Below are 27,604 nucleotides of genomic sequence, written 5' to 3' on the forward strand. Positions count from 1 at the left end.
GACTTGGTACTATGGATACAACACATCCTCAGACCGATACTTTGGGATTAGCTCATGATTAGTGGTAAGTTATTGAAAGTTGTTTTAGCCCCACTGTTTGGGATGGTCAGCTCAAGTTGGTTTTTCAATTTTAAGGTGCAAATCTAAGCCAAACTCCCATTTAACCCTTTAAGTGGCTCAAAATTTTCCTGATTAACATTGTAATTGCCACATTTGAAATTGCAAAACCTTGCCATTACATGTGTGGCTTTGTATGAAGAGAAATCTTTTTGTATTATTTGTATTGAGCATATTCTTCTTCTTATCTAACCTAGAACAATAGCTAACTCCACCCACTGACAGTTGATTGGTTGGAGGGGAATGGAAAACAGTTTCACTGCATTTTCATAGAAGACAAAATATTTCGGGGTGACAGAAATAAAGCAGATCAGGTTTGACAAGATATCTCCGGATTGCCGCTGAAAGGGTAAAAAAGGTATCTTTGGGCAGAGCAACATGGTCTATAATATTAAAAATTTAATGCATGATCAGGTTTATTTTTAATATTGTAGAATCGTGTCTGCAATGTCTTATTGATGGCCTTATCCTCTCGGCTGTTAGAATAATTGTTTATTCTACAGTTTATATCTGTTCATCTACTGTATATATATGTTTATCTTCAATGTTATAGAATGTCTGATATCATATTGATTTTGATGGTCTGATCCTCTCTGCTATATCAGGAAATTGCTTATTCTATAATGTATAAAAATTCAAAACACCACGTACATCTGCACAGTATTACAGAATACTATGAAAAATAGCATTTTCAACCTATGGAAATACAAGCAGCAATTAAAAAGAAAATTTAAATTTCAAAATATATAAAATCATGTTTATTTCTAATTGCCTTTGGGACTATGACATAGTGTGTGCAACTTTGTTTATTTATGTTAAACGTCATTCAATAACATATGACTTAATAAAAAATTTTGTGTTCAAAAATTTTTTCCCTCTCACTGTGTATAATTATTTGTACATTTCTATTATTCTCACAACCGCTCAAATATTACGTAAGCACCAATAGGGAAAAATAGGGTTTTGTATTTGCTTTTAATAGCTAGGAAGGGCGGGATTGTAATGAAGATTATCTAAGCATTTGGATAAGAACATATTGGCATGGCTTTATTCAAATCGGGTTTGAAGACAAAATCGAATATATTATCAGTTTATTGAGGACATATAACTACATTACCTTAGCTAACATTTTTTTTTTTCATAGTTTTTCTGCCTTGGCTAACGGATGCAATTAATGAACATTTTCTTTGATACAAATGCAAGCAACGACACAAATCAGCTGCATCATGAGTTGAATTTAAGCTAATCATTGTCAGAATGTCACTCGAGTATTGATTTACTCGCATCCCAAGCCCAGCTTTTGAAAATACACTAAAAATGGTATATATATATATATATATACACACATTGAGTACATGTGCTTTGCCCCCCCCCCCCTGGAAAAAGTTGAAATGATGGCCCTGTCGCATCCCATTTTTGTAATCTTTTCTCCAGATGTACCAAAACACAAACGGATGAGGGACACCTACACACTCGACTGTGTTAACACTGGCTTAAGCAGAATAAAGCTGGTGTTTGTGTGCATAGTTTAAAATAAAAAGATCTATCTCATACTCCTATAAGTTCTCATCCATTCCAATTTCAAAGCTATTCATTTTAGCGTTTGGTCAGTTTTTATCGTCTTTACATATAACATTCCTTGGTATTTTAAAAAACTTTTCTTTAAATTTTGAGCCATACCTGGAATAAATTAAACAATATTCCGTAGAAACTTATGGGAAATTGTGTTTCAACAAACAAAAGTGATTCTGGAGCGAATTTCTTCTTACAGTACTGTATCCTCATTCAGAGCCGCAGCTAGATACTTTGTCACCCAAGGCAAGCCAGAATTTTGGCGCCCCTTGCATGCAGAGGAAGCAGTTAAGGGTGAATTCGGCGCCCCTTCTGGTTCAGCACCATACCCGCCTGCCCCCCAGTTGCAGCCCTGTCCTCATTTCCAACCAAATCTAATACAGTATCTCATACAACTAGACATAATTATCAAAAATTTCCTTTTAATTGAGCATTCATCGCACTGATATAGATTTGTAATAGAATCATTCTTCACCCTTTTAATCAAAGCATTGATACGTTATTTTGGAAAATGATGCGTCAGTAAGTGGACCAGATCAAGGTGATAGCCACATTTGACATTTTAATGAAACTCACAGGGCACTAAGATATGCTACACATATTAGTGAACAGCTCAGTAAACCATGCATTGAAGATTATTGTTTAGATGAAAGGGGTTTTGAAACCAACTTGATCGATGCTCTTCTGGGCATTCAAAATGTACATGCACTATTATGGAATCAAAAAGATTTTTTTAGTTTTGCTGGCACGATGTTAGTAAAATATTATAAAGCACAATGGCAATTGATGGTTGATTCGTAGAGGTGCTCACCTCAGCAGTGCAATGTCCTGAAATCCCGATCTATTCTCCTAGGTTGCTTCAGATCAACAAGAGAAGTAACGAGGGCCCGGGGACTTACACAGGACCTACCTTTAAAGGGGGGGGGGGCACAGGTTAAAATATTTCCTCTCAACACAAGGTTTCAAAAAACATTTTAAATTTACACAAATTAATGAAAACAGTATATATTTTTCTATGATATTTCATTTTAAAAAAAATTATTTGAATTTAAATTTTTATCTCTTGGAGGCCACGAGGGGGGGGGGGTTTATACATTATGCAATTATATTATTATATTCCCCCACCCGCGTATCTCTCGAGAACGGGGAGGGCAGCCGAAGCCCCTTTGGTTAATAACGGTACTAATCTAAAATGTTTTGGCCCAGTTTACTTAATTTTGCTGACAAGTGGGGTTGGGGGAAGAGGTAAAAAAACCCATAATTTTGCTTAAAGTAATACTTGAACGGTCTATAGTTACGGCCCAACCGCTTCCTTTTAGAACTATTTTAAATTTTCTCCAGCTCTGTAGGTTTCAATCTCTTGTTTACACTTCTCTTACAGTGTTTACATCGCTTAATTCACGGTTCGAGAGTAACTCATTCCCGCTCCTCTGTGATTGGCCGAGTTCACTTAAGAATGTCGGATTTTTAGCCGCTAGTCAGTAATATAAGCTCGATGCAAGCCTCAGAATCTGTCGTCTGCTTCTCTCAGGTTACTTATTTTGGACGTCTCCTTATGTTCTAAGAAAATTACTGAACTGGCAGTTCAAACTTCCAGTTCTGTTTGTAAGCTTAGCTTGTAGGGAACCGAACAAACCGACTTCTTCTCTGTCGTCTGCTCATTGAGGGTTCTTCGTTCTCGACGTCTCCTTATGCTTAGGCTGACCATATTTCCTCAAGAGAAATACGGGACATTGGGATTCAAAATACGGGAAAATACGGGACATCGCCAATTATTGCCAAAAATGACGCCAAAACCGAACAAAGTCGCCAAATATTGTTGAAATAATGGAGAAATTACAACGACGGGAAATGCAGCATTACTGCTAATTGCAGTGGATTAAAATGAATTCCACGAGAAAAAAATTTCACTAAGACAAATGTGGGAGATTCATATACTCATTTATAGTTGTAGTTATCATAATATAATTTATAACTTGAAAATAATTTCAATCTTTGACTTCAATAAAGAATAAAAATTCAAGTAGGCTTCGTGTAAAATACGGTAAAAACCGGGACACTTTTGCTAAAAAGTCGGGACAGCCAAAAAAACAGAAAATACCGGGACTGTCCCGGGAAATACGGGACGTATGGTCACCCTACCTATAACCCTTAGTTTGCTCCTGCTGAAAATGGGAAGAAAGCTTACTTCATTAAACAATATATATATGGCATTTTTTTTCAAGGGAGATTTAGTGATTTCTAATTGTTGTTTAAACTGTTAAAAAATCACTGTGATGGGGGCGGGGGGAGGGTTGCTTTATCCCAACCTGCGGGGCTCAAATTATTATTCTTTTTTCAAAAAAAAAAGAAATTACTGCTAATTACTTCTACTCATGTTCTGTGTGATAATTTTACGAGAAATATCAGATGTCATCGACATTAGAAATGTGATACTTGGAAATACTCATTTCCCATCATTTCCAGCAGTTTTCTTTCCTATGACTCATAAAAATGTGTGAAAATTGAACATGTCCAATGTATCGTGACATGACCATTTTATTATATATTATTACTTTTTTCTTCCTTTTAACTTTTTTCCCCTACTCTTCAGTTGAATATGAAATGAGAACCTCACATTGACTTATAGATTTTCAAGGTCTTTTCTGTGGACGATTGGCATCGTGCAGTCTAGGCTTTGATTGCCTTGCTGATTGGGCAGTCGCTTAATGTTCTTTTTGTTGTTGAGACGTCTTGATCGATGTGATAATAACCCGGAAAACTTTACATTTATGTAGGAATGGGTTCATTTTGTCACTTTCGACAGGGTCACCAGTTCGCAAAGTCAACAGTCATCCAATGCTGAATATTTTTTAGAAGCATTTCAAACGCGTCGCTTTTTGAGAGACTTGAACATATGTGACCGGATTAACAGTTATATATCACCATCATTTCTAATGTCCCGTACGTTCGTGTTCGGTGTTTTCGTGCTTTTGTGTTGTGCGTCCGTCGTGACTTCGGATGAGAATGTGGACACGCCCGACGGAGGACACCCAACGGCAGTACCTTACGTGGCCACGGGTATCGCCGATGTAGCACACAATTACCAAATCTTGGACAAGGAAGCGAAGGATCTGTTGAAGAAAGTAGTCCGGAAATTGATGCCGGTCGTGATGGACGAAGTGTACAGGGCCGATCTGTCAGTCGATTGCCTCAACGGTCTTCTTAAAACCGTTTCGGGGATTAAAAAGCTCAAAACTTGGGCCCTGTCCAGTGAGTAAGAATATTGTGTGTTCTGAGAAATATATAATCATGTTTTTTTATAACTTCTAGTACAGTATTTCCATATCTTCTAGTACAGTATTTCCATATCTTCTAGTACAGTATTTCCATATCTTCTAGTACAGTATTTCCATATCTTATGCAACAGTGTACCCGATGATAATCAGTGGGTATACATAAACTTATGTATAAAAGAGATACATAAACTTCTCAGCAGCATTGACGAAACATGCCTTTCCTTTTTAACCCTTTTAGCGGCAAAGCGGAAATCAATAAACCCTGCACAAAATGACGCATCTTTTTTTTAATCGAGTAGGCTTCCTCCCGAATTTCAAAGTAAGGGGTGTATGGAAAAGGGTTCCATTGAGAAATGAACTTTACAAAATATCTTTGTGCTTTTCAAACATAGGGGCGCGGTAGCCCAGGGCGATAAGATGCTCGCCTAAAGTACCAAAGGACGTTTAGAGGTGTCGCGAGTTCGATACCCGGTTCGTCCCTTGTCAGAAAACTTTCCTGACACAGGGGTATGACAAAAAACGGCGACTTGACCCAGCACCTCCTAGAGATAGAAGGCCTCTGCAGTGTTTTCCATAAACGTCATTCAGATCGCCTAGCAAGTTTGCCACATTTTGAAACACAGACTCCTATTTCGTTTCTTCTTATTTTGGCGTACAATCTTCCTGATTGGCTGACAAATGCCGCATAGTGATTGTATGTGGGGCTTTGAAATCGCCAATTCTGAGCCCGATCATTCCTTTTCCTCGCAACGATGATACTGGCACGAGCAGGGAGTTTTTTTCCCCTGAATATTATGAGGTAAAATGGACTACTTACTGACGTCACAAGCAGACTGCGGAGGCCTTCTATCTCTAGGAGGTGTTGCTTGACCGCAGCAAAATAATTGCTACCGCAGGGAGTTTCCCCCATCGAGGAGTTAGCGCACCAACCTCTCGATGAGTATTAAAAAACGAGCCTGCCGTTCGGAATCGGCAATAAATTGTAGGTTCCGGTCTAATTAGCTCTCGCGTGCAGAAAATGACCGTGGTACGACAAAAATGATCAAATGATCAAACATAACATAAGCGGCCTGCAAGCGGTGAGATATCGTCAATGCCGCTTCAAGAGCAATAAAAGTCTTTCTTTAGCAATGATAAGCCCAGATATTTTGTATAGAGCTGGTTTTACTCAAGTAGAGCACATTTCCTTATACCTCTTACTTTGCTCCGGCTCACAGTCGCCCTTAGGGGTGTACGACAGGTGGAGGAAGGACACCGCACTTGCTGCAATAGAAGTAAACCATTTCAAACACGTCACATTTGAGAGACCTTTAAAGCTTCACTCGTATATCTTGGTGCCGTAGGTGATACTTTAACACCTCATACCCCCCATGTTCGTTTTAGCTCGTGATCGCTTGGCCAATTAAATGCATTGAAGCCATGGTTGCGATAATAGTTTAAAAGACTGGAATTATATGTGACCGAACAACAATAACGTCACTATTGTTAAACATTTGACTTTTAAGTCATTAAAGGAAAAGCTTTCGGAAAGTTTTCTTCTGTTTCCCAATTAGTTTATCAAAACCCTCAAAAAATTGTTAACCCTCGAGTGGGTTTGGTCTGTGAGACCCATGGACATGTATTTTCTCTCATTTACCGACAGGTAGCAAGAGCAATTTTCTTGAGGTTCCCGATAATTTCCTATGATTATACGCATCCTACTGCACATTTGGAGATCTTTAAGTGACGCAAGGCACAGTTCCAGAGCACACTTGACTCCTTTCTAGTGCACTTAAATGTCCAGAAACACATATCCAGATCACTTGAAGGATTCCTTGAACATTTAGAGATCACTAACGCGGTTCTATAGAGGAGAATGTTAAGGCCCGTTTACACGAGGCAAGCGTTTTAGTTGGTAACTTAATTTTTAGTTGCCAAGTACGATACAATGTATGCAGACGATAAGGGCCGTTTACACGGCTTTAGTTGGCAAGTGGTACTCCACAAACTAGGGGTTATTCAAGTATTACGTCAGCATCGATGGGGGTGGGGAGGAGGGGGTTTCCGATTTGCTGACTTTTGATGACAAGGGGGGGGGGGGTTTGGATGATGCTTACGTCATCAACCATCCTTTATGAAGATATGAAATATTCTTAATGGCATCTTATTTGGTGAGCCAAAAACGGAAAAAAAACTTTCGATAGTTATTGGGCACCTGAACTAACATTCCACCTATTGGTAAGTCCCCTACACAGCCACTTTAATTATCTGTAAATGTTTCACAGATCCTTCAAGTGCTCTGGAAATGTTTCCGGGCCGCTTAAGTGTTCTGGAATTGTGCCACGCATCACTCAAGTGATTCGTAATTATGCCGCGGATCACTTAAGTAATCTGGGAAATGTTCCGCGGGTAACTTGAGTGATGTAGAACCGCACTGGGGGCCACTTAAGTGCTCTAAAACAGTGTCGCATGTCACTCAAGGGATCTCTAAATGTGCCACGAATCGTTTACGTGTTCTGTGAAAGTGATCTTTGAGGCCTACTTCAGTGATCTGAAAATGTGCCACGGGCCACTTAAATGCTCTGGAATTGTGCCGCGGGTCATTTAAGCAATTTGTAAATGTGCCGTAGTGAATTTTTACAAAATTCGGTTTGAGAGGGGCAAGCCACATCAGATAACCTTCAGGGCCACATTTGGTCTGCGGGTCAACGGTTTACTATATATGGCTTAAAGGGTGGGTCGCAATGAATTTCTTAAAGAGAAATTCTGAGTTCTAACCACCGTTCAAATAGCATTGAAGTTAACAGAAATCGATTATAATAAAATATAAATGCATTTTTTTCGAAATTTCAATTTTTTTTAAGTGTTTGTTACATTAAAAAAATATTTCTTCTGAGGAAGGGAGGCGCACGAGCCCCCTATGCCCCCCCCTCCTCCACCCGCGTACGTTTCTGATCCCACCAATATACGTTAGGAGGTAGAGGGCAGTGATGACGAAATTTTGCTGACAGGGAGGGCGGGGGTCAAAAATGGCTGAAAATTTGCTGACGTAATACTCGAACGGCCTTGAAAGGTTTTTCTCGATTTTGGCACGCCGAGTAAGATGTCATTAAAAATATTTCGTATTTTTTTAAAGGGTGGCTGATGACGTAGGCATCATTCAACCCCCCTCCCCCTTGTCATCAAACAAGTCAACAAACCCGAACCTCTCTTCTCATCGATGCTGACGTAATACTTGAATGACCCCTTTATGCTATAGATGTTTTTGTCCTCGGGCAGAGATCATATTCCGACAAATGCGTTGTGTTGAATCTTCTGAAGAAACAACTTATTCCAAATATCTCTCGTTCACGTGTTACGCATTTCAATTGAGAATTGCATTGCGCTTCTCTTTTCTCTCTCCATCAATGGAGGAAAAATGCATTCAATTTAAATTCTATAACTTTGAGCGGGAAAAAAACTAAGAAATCAGAATTTTTCCTTATTGATATCTTTCAACTAATTCCCAATTCCATTGTTCTCTTAACCGTCGGACGATTTAGCCGATGTTATCTTATTATCGAATCGAAAACCTCGTTGGAAAATCAAACTCGTTTACCTACGAGTAAAGTAAGATGTAAATTGGCGCTGATGGACTGATAAAATTACTCTTGAACGTAGGAAATTATGTTAATGGTTCACCAAATCGATTGTGGCTTAAAAAAATGAGGAAAAAAACTGTTTCGAAAACGTTCGAATACAATCGATATCATGTAGCACCAGGAAATACAAACTTATCATGGATTAATATTGCAGTGGAGTCTCGATAATCTCCGACATATTGACGGGACTAATACAAGTTTCGGATTATCCGAAAACCAGTAGAAAAATTAATTACCTTCAGCTGAGATTGGGGGTGAAGATTTAAATATGTATACAGGATGTTCTGTTTAAATGGACCGACAAACTCAGAGGGTTGTTAGTAGGCATCAAAAGCAACAAAAATTGCAATGGAACATCGTGTCGCAAACCACGGTTGAGAGAGTGAAAATCGCGAAAAACGCTTGCAGGCATGCTTTTGATGTCTGTCGCAGCGACGAAAATCCACACTATGAGATCCTTCGGTTTGCCAACACAGGCGTCGCAGTACTAAGCGCCCATTGCCATCTGCTCGACCGTAAATCAGATGCATATCAACGTATTCCTCGTTGGTGTAGTCAGCCATCACGATACTCATTAAAACAGACAACTAACTGCTACGCGTGCTTACTACAGCAATAGCGCTAATTTACGTTGTCCGTACCGTGTGATCCTACCCCAGCGCATGCGTTTCGCAACGCTGTTACGTCAGATATGGTGAACGAACCCACGAATGCATTCAGTGATCAACTGACATCCACCTTTCGTCTCCTCTGGACTCAGAACCTGCACGCGTTTTTCGCAATATTTACCCTCCGAACGTGGTTTGCTACACCATGTTCCTTGCTCCTCTTGATGTCACAAGACTTTAGCCGCAGATACAGTTGTTTTGATCCAGGTGCACGCGCGTGCGCAATACGAGAGAGTTACTTTGCTTCGAGTTTAAAGTGTGCCCCCGGCTGTTACGTGCGGCAACTTATCGCCAAACACCAGGATGCATTAACGATTTCGCTTTTATTTTGTAGTGACTACTCGCGCGACAACATTACCATGATATATAATTTAATAGTAATTTAACATAATGATCATAATAATAATATGTAATACCGCAATGCAAAAAAAAAATCGTTTTTTGCATTGCTTTTTTCAATGCAAAAAAAGGACTACTTTATTAGTAAATACACCTGTAGGGCGAAATCCGTTCGGCGCGGTTCCAATAATGAGGTAATAGAGGTAATGAACCAAGTAGTGCGCATGCGCACAAAATAGGAGCAAGTAGTGATGTTGCCAGTGCGCATGCTTGGCATTGTGGATCAAAAATACTGTACCTGCGGCTATGTGCTACGCACTTGATGCCTACTAACAACCCTCTGAGTTTGTCGGTCCATTAACAGAACGTCTTTTATGTACAGGGTGCATAGCACGGATGACGGGGAACCGTCGATCCTAGAGATGTGATTGCAATTGGAAAAAGTTTCCAAATAACGTTTAGTAGTCAGATATGTCATTCATATTTCAAAGGTTTGTATAGTTATTAAAATAAAATGATAATATTGATGCTAAAAAAATCCATGTTTCAAAGTTGCAATATTGACTGAGATATTCGAATGCGAAAAACGGAGGGAAGTTGAGGAGGGGGGGGGGGGGCCCTAACAAGCCCCGTTCACCTGGGAAATAGAAAAAGCGGGTTTAAATCCCTCTTCAAGAATTTTCACCAACGACTGCTCTCCATTTGTTTCTTTACTGTTTACGAAGGAAAAAAAAGTCAAAAGCGGGTGCTAGAACTCCTAATGCTACCGCAATATTTGCACGTGTGAACGGGGCTTAAATGCGGAAAAATCGTTTTAACCACATATTTATCACTTTTTTTTTCTGTTTATTTTCATACTGCACACCAGTGCAACCAACCAATCAATCACCTTGTGTGACCAACAATCGATTTCACTTGTATATATATGTTACTGTAAATGTTATAAATCCGGTTATATATTATGCATAGCAAACTGGTTGTTACATGCATAATCACCGAGCGTTTTGGTAACTTTGATAAATTACCCTTTTACCTTTAATTATCACTTTTACCAGTGATTATGCATAGTACCCAAGCGTCGCGTCGTTGATAAAATATAATAAATCGTACCATATGATAATGGCTATATATAACGGTTAAATATAATAGATCGTAGTACACATGATAATTCATACCTGTATTGAGTCATTATATCGAGGCACGATCGTTAAATTCGTTATCATCATACGGGTTCCGACTGTATTCATTGCACTTACTAGACTTATTTAGAATTTTCTTCATATTTATCAAATTCACCAGTTATACTAGGGCAGCGGTTCTCAACCGGTGCTCACACGGAGCCCCAAGGACTCCGTGTGCACCTCTGTGCCGCTTTCCTGCGGCTCGAGGAAAATAAAAATGAATCAGTAAATTTGATAGATAAATAAATAAGAGAGGTCTACAGGGTTCTGCCATAAAAATTACGTACAAAAAACGGCTCCACGAATCAAACAGAGCTCCGCCATAGAAATTATATACTTAAAAGGGCTCCGCGAATCAAAAAAAGGTCGAGAACCGCTGCACTAGGGTATTATGCATAATCACAGATGAAGGCGATAAATTTCAACTATTTATCAAATTTACCAACGACGCTTGGGTAATGCAATTATGCATATTTGCCACTTTAAAAGTGATAAATTTATTAAATTTTCCAGGACTATTGGTAAGTATGCGCATAATCACAGTATACAGGGTGTTCTCTAAGTGTTAAAACAGCCTTTATCTCATCAACCGTCCGTCGTAGATGTATGATTCCAATTTAAAAAATTCTCAACGGGCGTTCAAAAATTACCCTGTACCAGTTTCCAGAATGGAAATAGAGTGTTTAACAAAACAAAAAAAGTCTAAATTGCTATACGGTCCCCCTGTGCTCTAACTTCCACTTAGAAAGTTGTTGCCCCATTTTTCCTGATGCCAACTGAAAAAAAAAATTCCATGTTTCTAAGTACGATATCCACAGAGATATTCGAATTCAAACAACGGAGGGAAGTTGGGAAAGAGCAGCGTTAAATGCGGGTAAAAACGGTATACCGAGGCCCATAGCTAAAGAATTCTTAGCTGTAAGCGTTTTTTTGTACTCGTGTCTAAGAAGCCCCCGTTAATCCAGTTTCAGTCGCGAGCCATAGCTCAAGAGACCCTGTTTCGAACGACCTATCTCGGAAGCTCCTACGGCCCATGGGTTAAGAACCCACTGCCCTGAACAGAAAGAAGAGTACGTGGTCTTCATCTTTTTGTTACAAACCGTCCACGGAACGCAAAAAGTTGAGAACCCCTCGCCCCTAAAAGGAAATAATGTTTTCTCATTGCATTTCTCTGTACATTAAATACCATATTTAAGAAAATCGTATCCATTTTCCTAGTACTCGATGCATCGGCAAAGATCCCGGAAGGATTTCTGTCTGGAACCCTGAGTGTGTTGGGTGACTACGAAGAGTGTCTGGGCGTAGACGTTGTCGAAGGCAGAATGCGGATCCAGGGTCAATACTGCACAGTCGTCGTGACCGTTCCACTGCCGGAGAAGAATCGGTTCATGTCCGCTCACATAAGGAGGCCCGAACTGTTCAACGTAACCGAGAGCGGGACGGTGAGTTTTGACACAACACTGCTATTTTTCTTATTGTTAGAATTTACAAAATCAAAAGCAATATTCAACTGAACGTAACATGTTGAGTTCGTCAGGTGGCAAAATGTCACAAAAGTCACTTTTTCCCAAAAAAAATTGAGTTGTTCGCATTCTGGTGTCTCGTTCGTCAAAATTTTGGAAGGTGGAAAAACTTCGTCCAGCTCTTTCGGTTCATGAAGAACCAACGGAGGCAAATTGCAATAAGTCACAAAAATCTACAAGGAATCACATTTTTGCAAAATATTGTTTCTAAATTTGCGCTCCTGAAATTTTGAAAAAGTGACTTATTACATTTTGCCATCTGAGCACAGATATAATTTGCCAATTCCAGATCATCATCTTCAGCTTATTCAAGTGCGATATGAGGTGCACGCAAATTTTCCAAAAAATACATTTTCGAATTTTTCAATATTCTCATATACGGTGGAACTTCGTAACGAACGTAATTCGTTCCACCGACGTGCTCGGTTATTCGAGTTAAACTTCCCCATAGGAAATGATGGAAACTCGGATAATTCGTTCCACAATTATTTATTCACATAAAGATGACTAATAAAAACGGCATTCAATCTATAATTAAACGCAATAATAATAGTATATAATACAAAATATATACAGGGTGATTATAAAAAAACTATCCCGACATATGGGCCCCTAACTATTATACCATTCACAGAAACTGAATGAAATTTTGGCATAAGGTATTTTGATGTATGCGCTCAAGAATGATATGGAAAACAACAGTGTCACTCTAACAGTTACGGTTACAGTTAGAAAATTTCGAAAATATCAAATGGCAACACCAAGTTTTTTGTATTGGAATGTGATCTCCATTGTGAAAAACCCTAAATAGCGTTCGAACGGCAACTGTAGCATGAAAATCACCGGCGGTAGATAATCTAAAAGTGAGGACAACCAATAAGGACAGAGAAGCAGCATAAAATAAAGCATTTTATTGTGTTTCCACATGACCTTGTGGAGGACTGATCAGTCTGGGATCACAGCCGAAGAAACGGTGTGACGAATGAAACGAACATTAATGCTCTGGTGCACGGCAAAGTCCTTTTTCCTTGCCTAGCTCCGGGGATTTTCGTGCTACAGGTGCCATTCCAACGCTATTTAGTGTTTTTCAGTATGGAGATCGCATTCCAATACAAAAAACTTGATGTTGCCCTTTGATATTTTCGAAATTTTCTCACTGTAACCGTAACTGTTAGAGTGACACTGTTGTTTCCCATATCATTCTTGAGCGCATACCTCAAAATACCTTATGCCAAAATTTCATTCAGTTTCTGTGAATGGTATGATAGTTAGGGGCCCATATGTCGGGATAGTTTTTTTTATAATCACCCCGTATATATATATAATGTAAATAACGCCGTAAATAAACATACAATACGGAAATTCAGTACTGTTATTTTCTTTTCCAACGATTTAAATACATTAACAACTGAATTAAATCAAGACCTGCGCTTAATCAGAAAATGGTTTCTAGGTGTAATGATTGACCCTAAATCTTTCAAAGACTAAAGTCATTCATTTCAACTTAATTTACTCCGAAATTGATTTTAATCTAAAATTCCATAGCCCAATATGTCTGTCTGATGAACCTCGACAGCCCCTGCCAAAAAAATTTCAGCAGGTACAAAATATCAAATGTCTCGGACTTTATATTAGTAGCAATTTGAAATGGAAACTTCATACACTGGAAATACCGTATATACAATACCCGTGTATAAGCCGACTCGTATATAAGCCCACCGATCCAAAAATCCTCAAATAGTCTTCGAAAGGCTTGTTGATACTCACATAAGGCTTTAAAATCGGTATTAGCCCACCTGGTACTAAAGCCAATGATATTTTCGATTTCTTTGCCTGGGCTTTTAAATTATCGGTTCTGTGGGGTTTGAACATATCCCACGCCAATATAATGCCGGTTTCTCGAACTCTGCTACAAAAGTGACTACTGATTTCTGGGGTCAATATTTTCTCATCAAAAACTGACCCGAGTATAAGGGTAGCTAAAAAACTACGTTTTATCGAATATAAATTCTATTATCTGAAACAAAAGGTAACGGCAGAATTTCTGAGAGAAATTTACTATGCGTGATTTTCTTCAATTGTCAATTATGGTATCGTCATCTGGGGAGGAGGTGATTACAAGACAAATCTACAGCCTATTTGTTCTATTCAAAACAGATGTTTCAAATCTATTTACAGTGCTCGCTCTCGAATCTCAATTTATATAATTGTAAATCTACTTCCCATCTACGACATAACGCCATCTACCGAATCATACTCTACATATATCGTAATAAATCAATATGCACACCCAAAGAGAGTCCATATCACTGAGAAGACCAAGCGAAATTTACTGCATACCCTCAATTAGAAAAGAAATATTTCGCAAACATGTTTACTACGTTGCTCCTAAACTATTTAATGCTTTACCGTTGGTAATACAGAATTTATCATTTCTCACCACTAGTTCTTGAATGCCATCCTCATGCACCTTCAGTCCCTGATCTTCCCCAAGCACACTATCTCTTCGACAAGTAGTGGCTCCTGTTCGTGAGCTACCCCCTCAAAGTCACGTTCAATAAGGCAATCAGTCCCCAGTTTTCTCAAAGCAGAATTAAAAAAAGAACCTTCAAGCGCACATACGCATGGCTGCTATGCTACATGTAGTTTCGTGTCGCAAATATTCACATTCGCACGCGTGTTGATTTTCCGAGTGAGGCACGCTTACCGGAGACTTTAGGGGCTAATATTACCCACAATTCCATAACGTGCGTCGGCGAAAGCAAAAGCCGTCAGCTCAGTTGTGATAACGTGAAAATAAATAAAGTATTAATGTCAAAATTTGTTCAAAATTCTTGCTCGTTAACCGAACCGCTCGCTAACCGAAGTTCCACTGTACTATGAAATTTCCTACATGTATTTTCAACATATATGGATGCATAACAAATAGGGGGTATAATGACATTTTATTGGTGGACCGTTGATCCTAGAGATCTACGTCCAATTAGAAAAAGTTTCCGAATAATGTGTAGTGCTCAGATATGTCATTCGTATTTCAAGGGGTTTTATATTTATTAAAATTTTAAAAAAAACTGCCTTTTTATCCCTTGTGCCCTGAAACCAATTTTTAAGTTTCTAATTCACTGAGATATTCGAAAAACGCAGGAAACTTGGGAAGAAAAAAACAGTTCTAAATGCAGAAACACCGCTTTTTTCCCCGAATTTCGTCTGTTTTTCCAATTCCAATATCTCAGTGAATATTTCACTTGGAAATATGGAATTTTGTCTGTTTGCCTCAAGAGAGAGAGATAGGGCAACAGCTTTTCAATTGGGTTTCGGGCACACGGGGACTCACAAATCATGTGGCCCTAAGGCTGGTCGTCCGCTGGCAGCGATTTGAGGCGATAAACCAGTCGCGCGCAGTTGTCCGTATTCACAAGACCTGATTCCATTGAACAGAAAGTAAGAGAAAACGTCATCCACTGCAAACGGTCTTGAGTAAGCGACATCAGCAGACGAATGAGGAACCGCGATGACTTCGGCTAGATTGGGAATATACGTGTCTTGTATTACCTGCGCATGCGCAGTATGGTTGTTTAAATTTTTCGCGCCATATCGCACCGGTTCTTTTCCTCTCCTTCGGCGAGTCTCTCTTCGTACAGGCCCGTAGAAAAAAAATTCGTTTATTGACGCAACCCCCTGTGGAGCGACCTACGGTTTGCGAGACCACTCGACCAGTGGTTCTCAACCGGGGGCCATAGGGCCCCCCAGTGGTACTGGGATATTTGAAGGGGACCACGGAAGAAAATGGTGAAAGGGGACTATGATAGGTGGTTTGGAGGGCTGCAGAGAGCTGAGAAGAAAAAATTAAGGTGTGAAGAAATAAAGCTTTTATGTTAGTGACTATACAATTACAGAATCCAACAAAACCATCCATAAAATCAAGGCTGTCTTAGGGCAAGGACCTACTCTGGCCTCACCGCCTGCATTTTGCAGCATGTTCCCTAGGATGGGGTTTTTCGCAGGTCCTAGCTAGATTTTTCACAGAGATCCCCTCCTCTATATAAAATTTATAGTGTGAAAAACAAAAAATTATAAAAACCATATCAAGCGAAGGGCTGCATCTCTGTCAGTCCCACTCTTATGAGGGGGCATGCACGGGGGGTCTCATGTCCATAAGCTTATGATATTTTGTATAGTATAATAAATTTTGAAAATAAGTAGGAAATATGTAGACTGTTTATTTCCAGCTAAGTATGGGACTACCATAGCATCACTTTGCCTAAGGGGCCCCATGATGTTGAGACGGTCCTGAATAAAACTCAGACTATTGGAGGAGCTCAATAAATTCTAGGCCAGTGGTCCGGAAGCCAATCTTCTTTGCAAAATTTTAGTTCAGTATAAATTCACTGAAAAAAATCAATTCAATACGTATATAAGATCTTCCTTCTGAAGATGAGGGTCGAAGACTCTGGATAAGACAGGGGAGCCGCGAGAAAAACAAATATATTTCAAAGGGGGTCACGGAGAAAAAAATGTTAAGAAACACCGCACTAGGCTACAAAGAAAACGGTTCTCAATCTTTCCTTAGAGCTCGTGTGCACTGAACGGGACCGCAAATGACAATGTCAGCAATCGTGTCGTCAAGAGTCTGGTCCGGCCGTCCATGTACGATTGTGCGGCTAGTCTTTCTAGATTATTTAACACTCGTCTGCATGAAGTGTAGTCGCGAATTCAGTAGCAAGTCGCTGACAGTGGACGACGTCAGACACCCTTTGTCGCCTCGACTCGATGTGGGCGGTTGCCACTCGAGTAGCCTGCTGCATGATGTCGCTTCCAATGGACGACCGACCTAATCATATCCCCTAGAAAACGCAACTTTTATATTTTCAACATAAAGGGGGTGCATAGCAAACAGGGGGTGTATGGCATATTACTGAGGAACTGTCGATCGTAGAGGTCTAATTCGAATTGGAAAAAGCTTCCAGGTAACGTATAGTAGTCAGATATGCCATTAATGTTTCAAATGTTTGTTTAGTTATTAAAATAAAATAGAAAATTAACTTTTTATACAGTTCCCGTGTTCGCTGAAACTCAATTAGAAAGCTATTGCCGTGTATCTTCTGATGCCAACAAAAAAATTCCATGTTCTAAGTGCAATATTCACTGAGATATTCGGAAAACTTGGGAAAAAAACAGTGTTAAATGCGGGTAAAACGGTTTATCCGCATTTTCCTTCACTGTTTTTTCCCCCAAATTTCCCCCTTTTACGAATTGAGATATCTTAATAAATACTACAACTATAAATATACAATTTTTTTACGGCAACAACTTTCTAGAGGGGTTTTGGGGTACACGTGAACTGTATAAAAAGTTATTTTTATTTTATTTTGATAACTATACAACCCATGCCTCTCCCCCCCCCCCACAAGGGCGGGGCTGACAGGGCTCTAGCTTTGGGGACCGGAACTATTCTCATCATTTTTCACGCTATAAAAGGACCCGTGAGGAACGCTTAAAATCCCAGCGTAGGGGCCCTGTTCCAGGTTGTGGGGGGCCGTGATACAACCCCTTGCAACATGAGTGAGTACCACACGGTATTTGGAAACTTTTTCTATTTTAAAAGTATACTACTAGGATCCACGGTTCGCCAGTAAAATGCCATACCCCGTTTGCTATGCACCCTATATAATTTACACATCAATAATTTGAACGAAATTTTCTGTAAATTTCTATTTTGAATGTAAAATGTTTTCATATCAACTCAATAGGTCATTGATTTTCTCTTGAACGTTATTCACAATGGGCACGTTGTTCCACCCAGGATGGGAGTTTGCATACCATCCCTGTGTACGGTTGACGATCTACAGAAGCTCGTACAGATCAGTGAGTATACATAAAAACTATTAGCAAGACACAATCATACATCTATGCATATTATAATAACATATCCTGACTGACTGATTCATCATCACCGAGCCGGGACCACTGAAGCTATAAATATCAAATTTGGTCAATAGCTTTGTTTCATGACGTAAAAACTCACTACGAAGGGTTTTTTCTGAAATTAGACCACTAAGGGGTGTCGAAAGGGGTGGTTCAAAAGTAACATATTGAAATATCCGAGCCAAAAGCACTATTATCATGAAATTTTTCCAGAAGTGTTATATCATGACGTAAAAAAAAGCCAAGAAGAAGCGGGTTTTCGAAATTCTTAAGAGGGTCATTAGGGGGTTCAAATGTTACATAGAAAAATCACGCTGAGCCGAAACTGCTGGACCTGTAATAATGAAATTCGGCCAAATTTGATTACGTAAAAACAAACTAAGACGGGGATTTTTTTTTTTGAAATTCGACGTCTAAGGCGGTCAAAAGGGGGTTCAATGGTAACATAGAGAAATCCCGCAAAGCTGAAATTGCTGGAGATATATGCATGAAATTTGGTCAGTAGTTTTATTTTATGAAGTAAAGACCCACTAAGAAAGGGTTTTTTGAAATTTGACCCCCTTTAAGGAGGTCATAAAGGGGGGGGGGGTTCAAAGGTTACTCAGAAATCTTGCCGAGTCGAAATCGTTTCATGGCGTAAAAACTCGCTGAGCAAAGGTCTTTCCAAAACTCGATCCCCCCCCCCCCCCCCAAAAGGGTCATAGGGTGTTCAAAGGTTATACTGAGATATCACGCCGAGTCAAAACCACGGAAGCTATTCATGAAATTGGATCAGACGTTTTGTTTCATGACGTAAAAACTCACTCAGAAGGAGTTTTTCAAAATTCGAATCTAAAGGGGTCATAAGGGGGTTCTACAGAGAAATCATGCAGAGCCAAAACCGCTGGAGCTATTTATATTTATGAAATTTGGCCGCTAGTTTTATTTGATGGCGTAATGACTCACCAACAGGGGTTTTTTTTTAGAAATTCGGCCCCTAAAGTGGTCATGAGAGGGGCTCAAAGGTTATATGAGGCAACAATTGCTGAGCCGTAATCGCCGAAGCTTCAAAATATAAAATTTCGACAGTAGTTTTAGTTTGTATTGTTAAAACTCACTAACGATGGATTCGTAAAAATTCATACCGTAAGGGGAATATGGGATGGGGGGTTCAAATGTTATATGGGGCAATCATCGCTGAAACCAAACCACTGGAAGCTATAAATAGGAAATTCGGTCAGTATTACCTATTTACATAAAACAAGTAAAAAGCTCTGCATAAAAACATCGTAGAAGCAGCAGTGATCACTTGGTGTGCCCGAGAAGAGATCTCTGGAAATGTCCGGCATCGACTTGAAAGAGCAGGGCCGCAACTAGTGGGGGGGGGCATGCGGGTCTCGTGCCCCGCGCGCTGGACCCGAGAGGCGCAAATTTCATTCTAAAATCTCTCCTTCAACATTACAAACATTACAAAGGGGGCGTCAAAATGCGCGCTTGCCCCTGGTGACCAAGCAACTAGTTGCGGCCCTGTGAGAGAGGATTGTTTCTCTCATGGACAGTTTTATGTCGCATGTTCCAGAGTGAGCTCTGCCAGCAGCCTGGTCATCGTGGCCCCAATGAATGAATGAATGAATGAACGCCAGAACTTTGCCACTGGACTTATCCCGTTGGACCTGCTTTTGAGTTGGACATTCATGCAATAACATTGATTTCAACTTTTTATTTATATCTTCTCAAGCATGAAAATTAATGTCTCCGTTTTGTGTCTTTTGATATTCAACTGCATAAATCCATGTAGGTTAGGATAGTTTAAAATTAATTATGAGCCCGTAAAAAGTGCATCGAAAAAATTCCACAGCTTTAATTAAGCCTTTTTGGCTGAAACAGGCAGAGATGGATAACTTGAAGTTCAGGGGGAGGGAATCGAAATACCCATCAATAAAAGGGTGGGGGGACTATTCATTTCCACGTTTCTTCAAATCTAGATTTGTTTATTTCATGAGTCGCGCAGGAAGTCGCCATATTGGTAAACTTAAGACACGGTTTGTATGTCCCTCAAAGAAAGAAGGAGATATCACGTGATCCACAAAGCCTCATTGAAGAAAACCCGGGCAACGCCGGGTATTATAGCTAGTAAAAAATATTTATGGTTATCTTATTCTAAGTATGGATAGCTTTTCGATTTACCCCAACATGTTTATCGTTCCTTTTTTTGTTTTTTAAGCGCGTCAATTGTGTTAACATTTACCATTCCCGGGGGTAAGCTATTCCATTTATTAACAACCGTATTGGAGAAAAATTCCCCGCGACACCACAACTTGGAGTTGTCCCTTAGCAATCGAGACTGGTGTCCTCTTGTCTCTATCGCTATCCTTTCTCTCAAGTACAACTCTATACACATTAAGTACGTTATGGGCTCCACACACACAGATTTGTTGGAAATTCTCCAGAGGAATGTGTACCACGTGCACGTACAGTTAAGTAGTAGCCTTTGCAGAGTGTCCAGGCACTTCCTTAACCAGCTCATCTCCCAGACCGCTTCCCAAACAAGAATCGGTGGGACGCAATCAGGCTCCAGCAATTAGGTCCCAAAACCAGAGGAAATGTAAAATCTCGTTAACATCACTTAGTCAGCAATATTTCATCAGCGGTCAGCGTACTACAGCGGAATGTTCGTCGAATCACTTCCATGTAGGGTTGTTGAATCAACAGCATATATTTAAAAAAAAAGAAAGAAAACCCTTACTCTCGGATCACCCTGTACTTTCGGCCGCCAGACGCATGTAAAACTTCAAAACAAAGATTAAATGCGCTAATCATGTTTCTCCGTCGTCTTTCGGATTCCGCGTTATTTCGTGAATCTTTTTTCCTCGTTTTAGATCATTATCTCCGACAGGTTGTCGTTTAAAGTAATCAAAATTGCGCTCAACAATCGGGGTTTCGTTTAGATACCTACATATTTAAAGTAGAAATTGCATGAAACAAAGTTAAATACAAATGTTTTGTCTATGAGAGGGGGGGGGGGGAAGAATGGAGTGTGTCACAAAACAATAAGTAGTTTGGAATTTCGATTTGTACAGGGTGATCATACTTAACACTTTCGGGTCTGACTGTTTGTCCTCCCTGTGAACTGAGGGTTTTTGGCAGTTTTCATGATTTGTTTTTTTAAATAACTTAGAATATATGCATCTCAACAGTTTTTTTTAACTAGAAATTTCAAACTCTTTTCTTTCATAATATAGTAATTATTTAAAGGTACTAATGATTAATTTTCAATGAGAAATAATTAAATAAAGTATGTTTTAGAGTTTTAAAAAAAAGTTCCGCTTAAGAAAACATCATTTTTTTGACATAAAATTTCAAACAATTCTGAATAAAAACTTCTCTGAATGTTGTACAAATATCTAAAAATGGTTTTTATTAAAAAAAAAATCATCTTGTCATCAACAAACATGGCTGCCTTACCTAGACAAATGTGTTTCAATTATGCTTATTTTTACATCATTTCATAAAGCTACATCCGTTTGGTGCTGCCATCTATAAGTATATATATCTATACATTATATATATACACTGAAGAGCCAGAAAAACTTGTACACCTGCCTAATATCGTGTAGGGCCCCCACGAGCACGCAGAAGTGCCGCAACACGACGTGGCATGGACTCGACTAATGTCTGAAGTAGTGCTGGAGGTAATTGACACCACGAATCCTGCAGGGCTGTCCATAAATCCGTAGGAGTAAGAGGGGGTGGAGATCTCTTCTGAACAGCACGTTGCAAGGCATCCCAGACATGTTCAATAATGTTCATGTCTGGGGATTTAGGTAGCCAGCGGAAGTGTCTAAAGTCAGAAGAGTGTTCCTGGAGCCACTTTGTAGCAATTCTGGACGTGTGGGGTGTCGCATTGTCCTGCTGAAATTGTCCAAGTCCGTCGGAATGCACAATGGACATTAATGGGTGCAGGTGATCAGACAGGATGCTTACGTACCTGTCACCTGTCAGAGTAATATCTAGACGTATCAGGGGTCCCATATCACGCCAACTGCACACGCACCATACCATCACAGAGCCGCCACCAGCTTGAACAGTCCCCTGTTGACATGTAGGGTCCATGGATTCATGAGGTTGTCTCCATACCCGTACACGTCCATCAGCTCGAAGCAATCGGAACCGAGACTCGTCAGACCAGGAAACGTGTTTCCAGTCCTGAACAGTCCAATGTCGGTGTTGTCGGGCCCAGGCGAGGCGTAAAGCTTTGTGTCGTGCAGTCATCAAGGGTACACGAGTGGGCCTTCTGCTCCGAAAGCCCATACCGATGATGTTTCGTTGAATGGTTCGGACGCTGACACTTGTTGATGGCCCAGCATTGAAATGTGCAGCAATTTGCGGAAGGGTTGCACGTCTGTCACGTTTAATGGTTCGCGTCAGTCCCGTTCTTGCATGATCTTTTCCCGGCAGCAGCGATGTCGTAGATTTAATTTTTTTACCGGATTCTCGATATTCACGGTACACTCGTGAAATGGTCGTACGTGAAAATCCAAATTTCATCGCTATTTCGGAGATGTCCCATCTCTCGTGCGCCGACTATAACACCACGTTCAAACTCACTTAAATCTCGATAACCTGCCATTGTAGCAGCAGTAACCGATCTAACAACTATGCCAGACACTTGTTGTGTTATATAGGCGTTGCCGACCGCAGCGCCGTACTCTGATTGGTTCCATATCTCTTTATTTACATACGCATGCCTGTACCAGTTTTTTTGGCTCTAATACATTTCATAGATTATGTTTAAAAACACTGGGAACATATATTTTCAGCCATTTTTTATAGCTACTAGAGTTAAAAGTTAAGCCCGAGTTTGACTCGGGCCTAGTCCCCTTGAAGAAAAATGGCATCCCGTGTCAAGCTCTGGCTTAGACCCGAAAGTGTTAATTACTCTTGCCGCATTTTACTGCCAACCGATGATCCTAGAAGCCAATTTCCAATAAGAAAAAGTATCCAAATAGAGCAGAGGTCTCCGAACTTTTTTTTTTTAGCCGCGAGCACTGCCTGTACCCACCATCAAAAGAAGAGCACCCTTACTGCGAGTTTGACATACGAATGCATGGAATCAGGATGATTGCAATCCCTCGATACACACAATTTGTACATTTGGGACATTGATCAATTGCTCACGAGCACGGAATCGGACAGGTGCATCGAGCACTCTGGGTGCTTCAGGGAGCACCGCGGTGCTCGAGAGCAACGGGTTGAAGATGCGTGAAATAGAGTGTAGACCGTGATACGTCACTCATGTTGCAAGAGTTTTGTGGTAACTGAAATAAAACTTTCTATACGGACACCCGGTCCTTAAAAACCCAAGTAGAAATTTTGTGCCCTGTCTCTTCTGAAGCCAACAAAAACAAAATTCCACGTTTCCGACTGCAATATTCACTGAGATATTTAATTTAAAAAATCGGGAAAGAACAGCGAAAATCGGACGGACAAGCTTCTTTTCCAAATTGTATGCTTTTATTTTGTAACTTGTATCGGAGATTTTTCCATTTAAAAGATATCCCAGGGAATATTGCACTTGGAAACATCGATTTTTTTCGTTCGCCTGAGGAGACACAGGGCAACAACTCCATAATTGGGTTTCCAAGCACACGCAAGGTTGCATATAATAAAAAGTAGTGTTTTTTTTTTTCATAACTGCGCAGCCCCTTGCAGCATGAATGCCGTATCCATAGGCGGAGATAGACTTGGAAGTCTGGGAGGGCGCAGTCATTATTGCTGGGGGGGGGGGGCACGATGATGAAAGCGATGTCAATTCATATATATAACATTAGATCTGTCCACTCAACTTTTTGACGCACCGTACCTCAGTTCTGGATGTTATTTGAATACTTTTTGTCTAACTGGAAGTGTGCCTCTTGGATCAGCGATTGGACAGTAAAATGCGGCAAGAGGAATGAAGCAGTCAACAAGAAACTTAATGCCGTAACTTGCATGCATTCAAAGAAAGTTAACAAATTAGTTTTGCTGCTATCGGGAAGATGATACTTCGGAGATCACTTCCAGTGCTTTACACATCTTATAAAATCCCATCTTACAGTTTCTTTTTGTATCTCTTAGTTCCTCAGCGAACAGGATTAGAGGTGGATTTCACTGTCAAAAGGTGCGAAGTCAAAACCGGGACTGTCCTGACAGATATCCAGAAAGCCATCTTGTAAGTGCTCAATTCCGTGTAATTTTGGAAAGGTGATATGAATGGGGGATCTGATAGGTCCTCGAAACATCTATCATACACTGAAGTGCCAAAAGTCTTTTTTTTTTAAACCGAGCACAACTCAGGTCTATCGCCATAGGCAATTTACTACCAAGTGAGTTGTGCCGGAAGTGTAAGCGTGTGTACCTAATAGTCTAGTGTGCGTATCTAGTGTTGTGTATGATTTTTCAGTGCTGCCATCTATATCCCAGAAGTGAAGTGAGTGATGTGTAGTGACTGAATATTTGTACTGTTTGTAGGGCTGTTGCTCTCTGTGGCGAGACTTTTTAACGGGGAGATCGGCTCGCGTTTGCCTCAAAGTTGGGAACAACAGAAAAACAACTTCAGCCGACCACCACTGTGGCGACGGTGGGGCCCAAACCCGGGTCCCCGCGATGCGAGTCCGTCACTATGACCACTCGACCACCACAGCGGCTGTGCCAAAAGTCATGGGATGCCTCTTAATATCGCTGCACTTCACCGGGTAAAAGGAGGACCCACACGATATTAAGAGGTATCCCATGACACTTTTTGGCACTTCAGTGTATTTACTAACACGAACTTACGATTAAGCATTTAATCTTAGTTGAGAATATGATAACGAAAGTGGCCGCCAACGGGGGAGTGAAACGCATTATAAAGCTCTATTCCACGGTATCGAAGGGGGGAAAAGTATCCGTTAAGGGAGGTTCCACTGTATGTTGAGATTGTGCTTTCCACTGTTGTGCGCAAGTGTGTATGGCCGCGAACAGAAACGATCCTTTAAACTGAGCATGGACCATTTCCGACATACTTGCAGCGCTTTGGACGATCATCTCACAATGCACAGAAGTGTGGTGCTACGTCTGCCAATGTCCACACACATCAGCGTTTCATTTCGGTCAGATGTCACAAAGTCAGATGACGACATTCAAAAGAAGAATACTAAAAAGTCCGATGAACTTCTCGCGCATTCAAAATTTGATTCAATTTTTAGACCGCAACCTATATTTGCTGCACGACAAGAAGGATGGACTACGGAAGAAGCAGGATGAATTTCAGCCTTCCAGACCAGTAAAGCTGATACCAGGGAGAGTCTACAACTTGCGGCCACGTAAGGGTACTGGAAATTCACGAAACTGATACGTTGTTGAACGGCGAACCTTATCGGAGATACTATAAACACTTAACATGTGAACGTGGTGAATCAATGCCACCCGTAATCCAGCTAGTCAGCCGAGGTAGCTTCGGGAATGATGAAAATCTCCTAATTGCCCAGGAGAATTAAGATGTAGAATACTTATGGAACAGGAATGTGCGCCTAGAATGAGCTAAAACACCTGGGTGTCCGAACATCGGCTGACTTGGACACTTGGACCAGGACATGTAACACGACATCGATTCGTCGTTGTACGGCCTACACGACTATAACGAACGCGGACGGACCGCCACCAACGGAACTTTGAATATCGAGTCCAGACGTGGCAAGGACGCTATAATATCAATTTAGACTTCGATTCTTAGACCATGATTTATCATAATTATTCCGTTGATTTATACTCCTGTAATTGGACTTGTTATTCTGTTATACAAATTTATATATATACATATGAATATTTAATAAAATTCCGGATGCACCCATCTTTCGGGAACGCTTCGATATCTCCTTCAGATTGGAAGCGGGGTGTGTCCGGTCCTTCAATGTTCAATGTATGTTGAGATTCATGTTAATCTGTTAACATGTCCTATGTTTTTATCTTTGTTCCAAGGATCACCTTCGGCGTCGTAGGTTTCCTTCTCGTTCTGGGGACCGCCGTTGGCATGTGGTCCAAGGAATGCACCAATGACGGAAATGGTAATGATCACCATCCAGTTTCCGATCTCCGTCGTAATTATGTCGATGATGTCACCGATAATTAATCACAATTATCGTTCTTTTTTTTGAAAGGAACCGTCGTTCAGGCACTGCGATGTTTCTCGATTACCTCGACGATCGAGAAATTGTTCACCTACGAGGCTCCGGATGACACGACGAGGTTCGTCTACGGCATCGTATTCCTTTCTTTCTTTTGGATCAACTGCGCGAACACCCTGTACTACATTAATTATGACGTCTTGGGTGAGTGTGAAGAGTGCATCACCGATTCAAATATTCTTTTATTTCTTGTACGCGTATATCCAAACACAAGTTTGGACCTCTTTACGTACAGGGGCGAGACATCTGGGTGCAGCGTGGATCGAAGAAAGACATCCTTGTCCCAAAACTCTCAACTCGCAACACTGAGAACAAGAAACGATTTTTTCCCCCTTTAACTTGGCATTACTCCACCCCCGCTACGGTTGGACGAGTAAAAAAAATATATGTGTTACGGTAAATGGGATAAATTGGTTATTATACATAATGACCTTTTTATTATTATGCATAATAACCGTTCATCATTTTTAAGCTCGATAAATTTATCACTTTTACCGGCGAATATGCATAATGCCTATGTTTTGGTAAATTTGATAAATACTTGGTAAATTCATTACCACTGACAATTATGCATAAGAACCAAGTGAAGCTAGTAAATTTGATAAACACCTTGGAAATTTTTCTGTGGTTATGCATAACGCCCTAGTGCAAGTGTTCTCAAACTGTGCGCCGCCAATTTTTGTCAGGGGGTGCCGTTTTTTGAAGAGAGTCATTGTTAAAGTGTTTTGGGGCGCCGCGGATAAACGTTGATTGGACAAAGCGCCGGGAATGCAAAAAGAATAAAAGGAGGAATAACCTATGGAATAAGTTCCAAATGAGTTTACTATGTGTGATGAATACAGTCGGACTCCGATATAATGATGCAATGCATGTATAAATTAACATGCATAGTATACCATATAGCACGATTAATCAAATTTCCCAACGACGCTTGGATACTATGCATAATCTCTGATAAATGTGATACAAATGTTGGTGCACGCAAATTTTACAAAAAACGCATTTTGCAATTTTTCAATTTTTAAATACTGTGAAATTTCCTGCGTCTAACTGTTTTTGTTCTACCAGTACTAAAAATACTTTTAAAATATTTTAATATAAACTGCTGGCAGGCATTATACACTCATGTCCATAAATTAAGAATAATTCAGAATCACACGGAAATCGAAATCTAAAGTCAAAATTTCACCTGTAGAAT

General features: G+C 40.2%; 1 protein-coding gene across 1 annotated transcript in view; it reads left to right on the top strand.

Annotated features, from left to right (window-relative positions):
- The first annotated feature begins 4,372 nt into the window (after window positions 1-4,372).
- LOC149078065 (nose resistant to fluoxetine protein 6-like) overlaps window positions 4,373-27,604 on the top strand; it is a 43,027-nt gene continuing 19,795 nt past the window's right edge. The window contains exons 1-6 of the mRNA XM_089241655.1: window positions 4,373-4,941; window positions 11,994-12,217; window positions 18,049-18,163; window positions 24,320-24,413; window positions 26,201-26,286; window positions 26,380-26,550. Of these exons, the coding sequence (XP_089097781.1) occupies window positions 4,626-4,941; window positions 11,994-12,217; window positions 18,049-18,163; window positions 24,320-24,413; window positions 26,201-26,286; window positions 26,380-26,550 (1,006 nt within the window). The 5' untranslated portion in view covers window positions 4,373-4,625. The remainder of the gene's footprint in view (window positions 4,942-11,993; window positions 12,218-18,048; window positions 18,164-24,319; window positions 24,414-26,200; window positions 26,287-26,379; window positions 26,551-27,604) is intronic.

The sequence above is a fragment of the Pholcus phalangioides genome, unplaced genomic scaffold, assembly GCF_987345545.1.
Source record: "Pholcus phalangioides strain wild (caught in Gottingen) unplaced genomic scaffold, Ppha-v1.0 ptg000014l_1, whole genome shotgun sequence".
Classification (NCBI taxonomy): Eukaryota; Metazoa; Arthropoda; class Arachnida; order Araneae; family Pholcidae; genus Pholcus; species Pholcus phalangioides.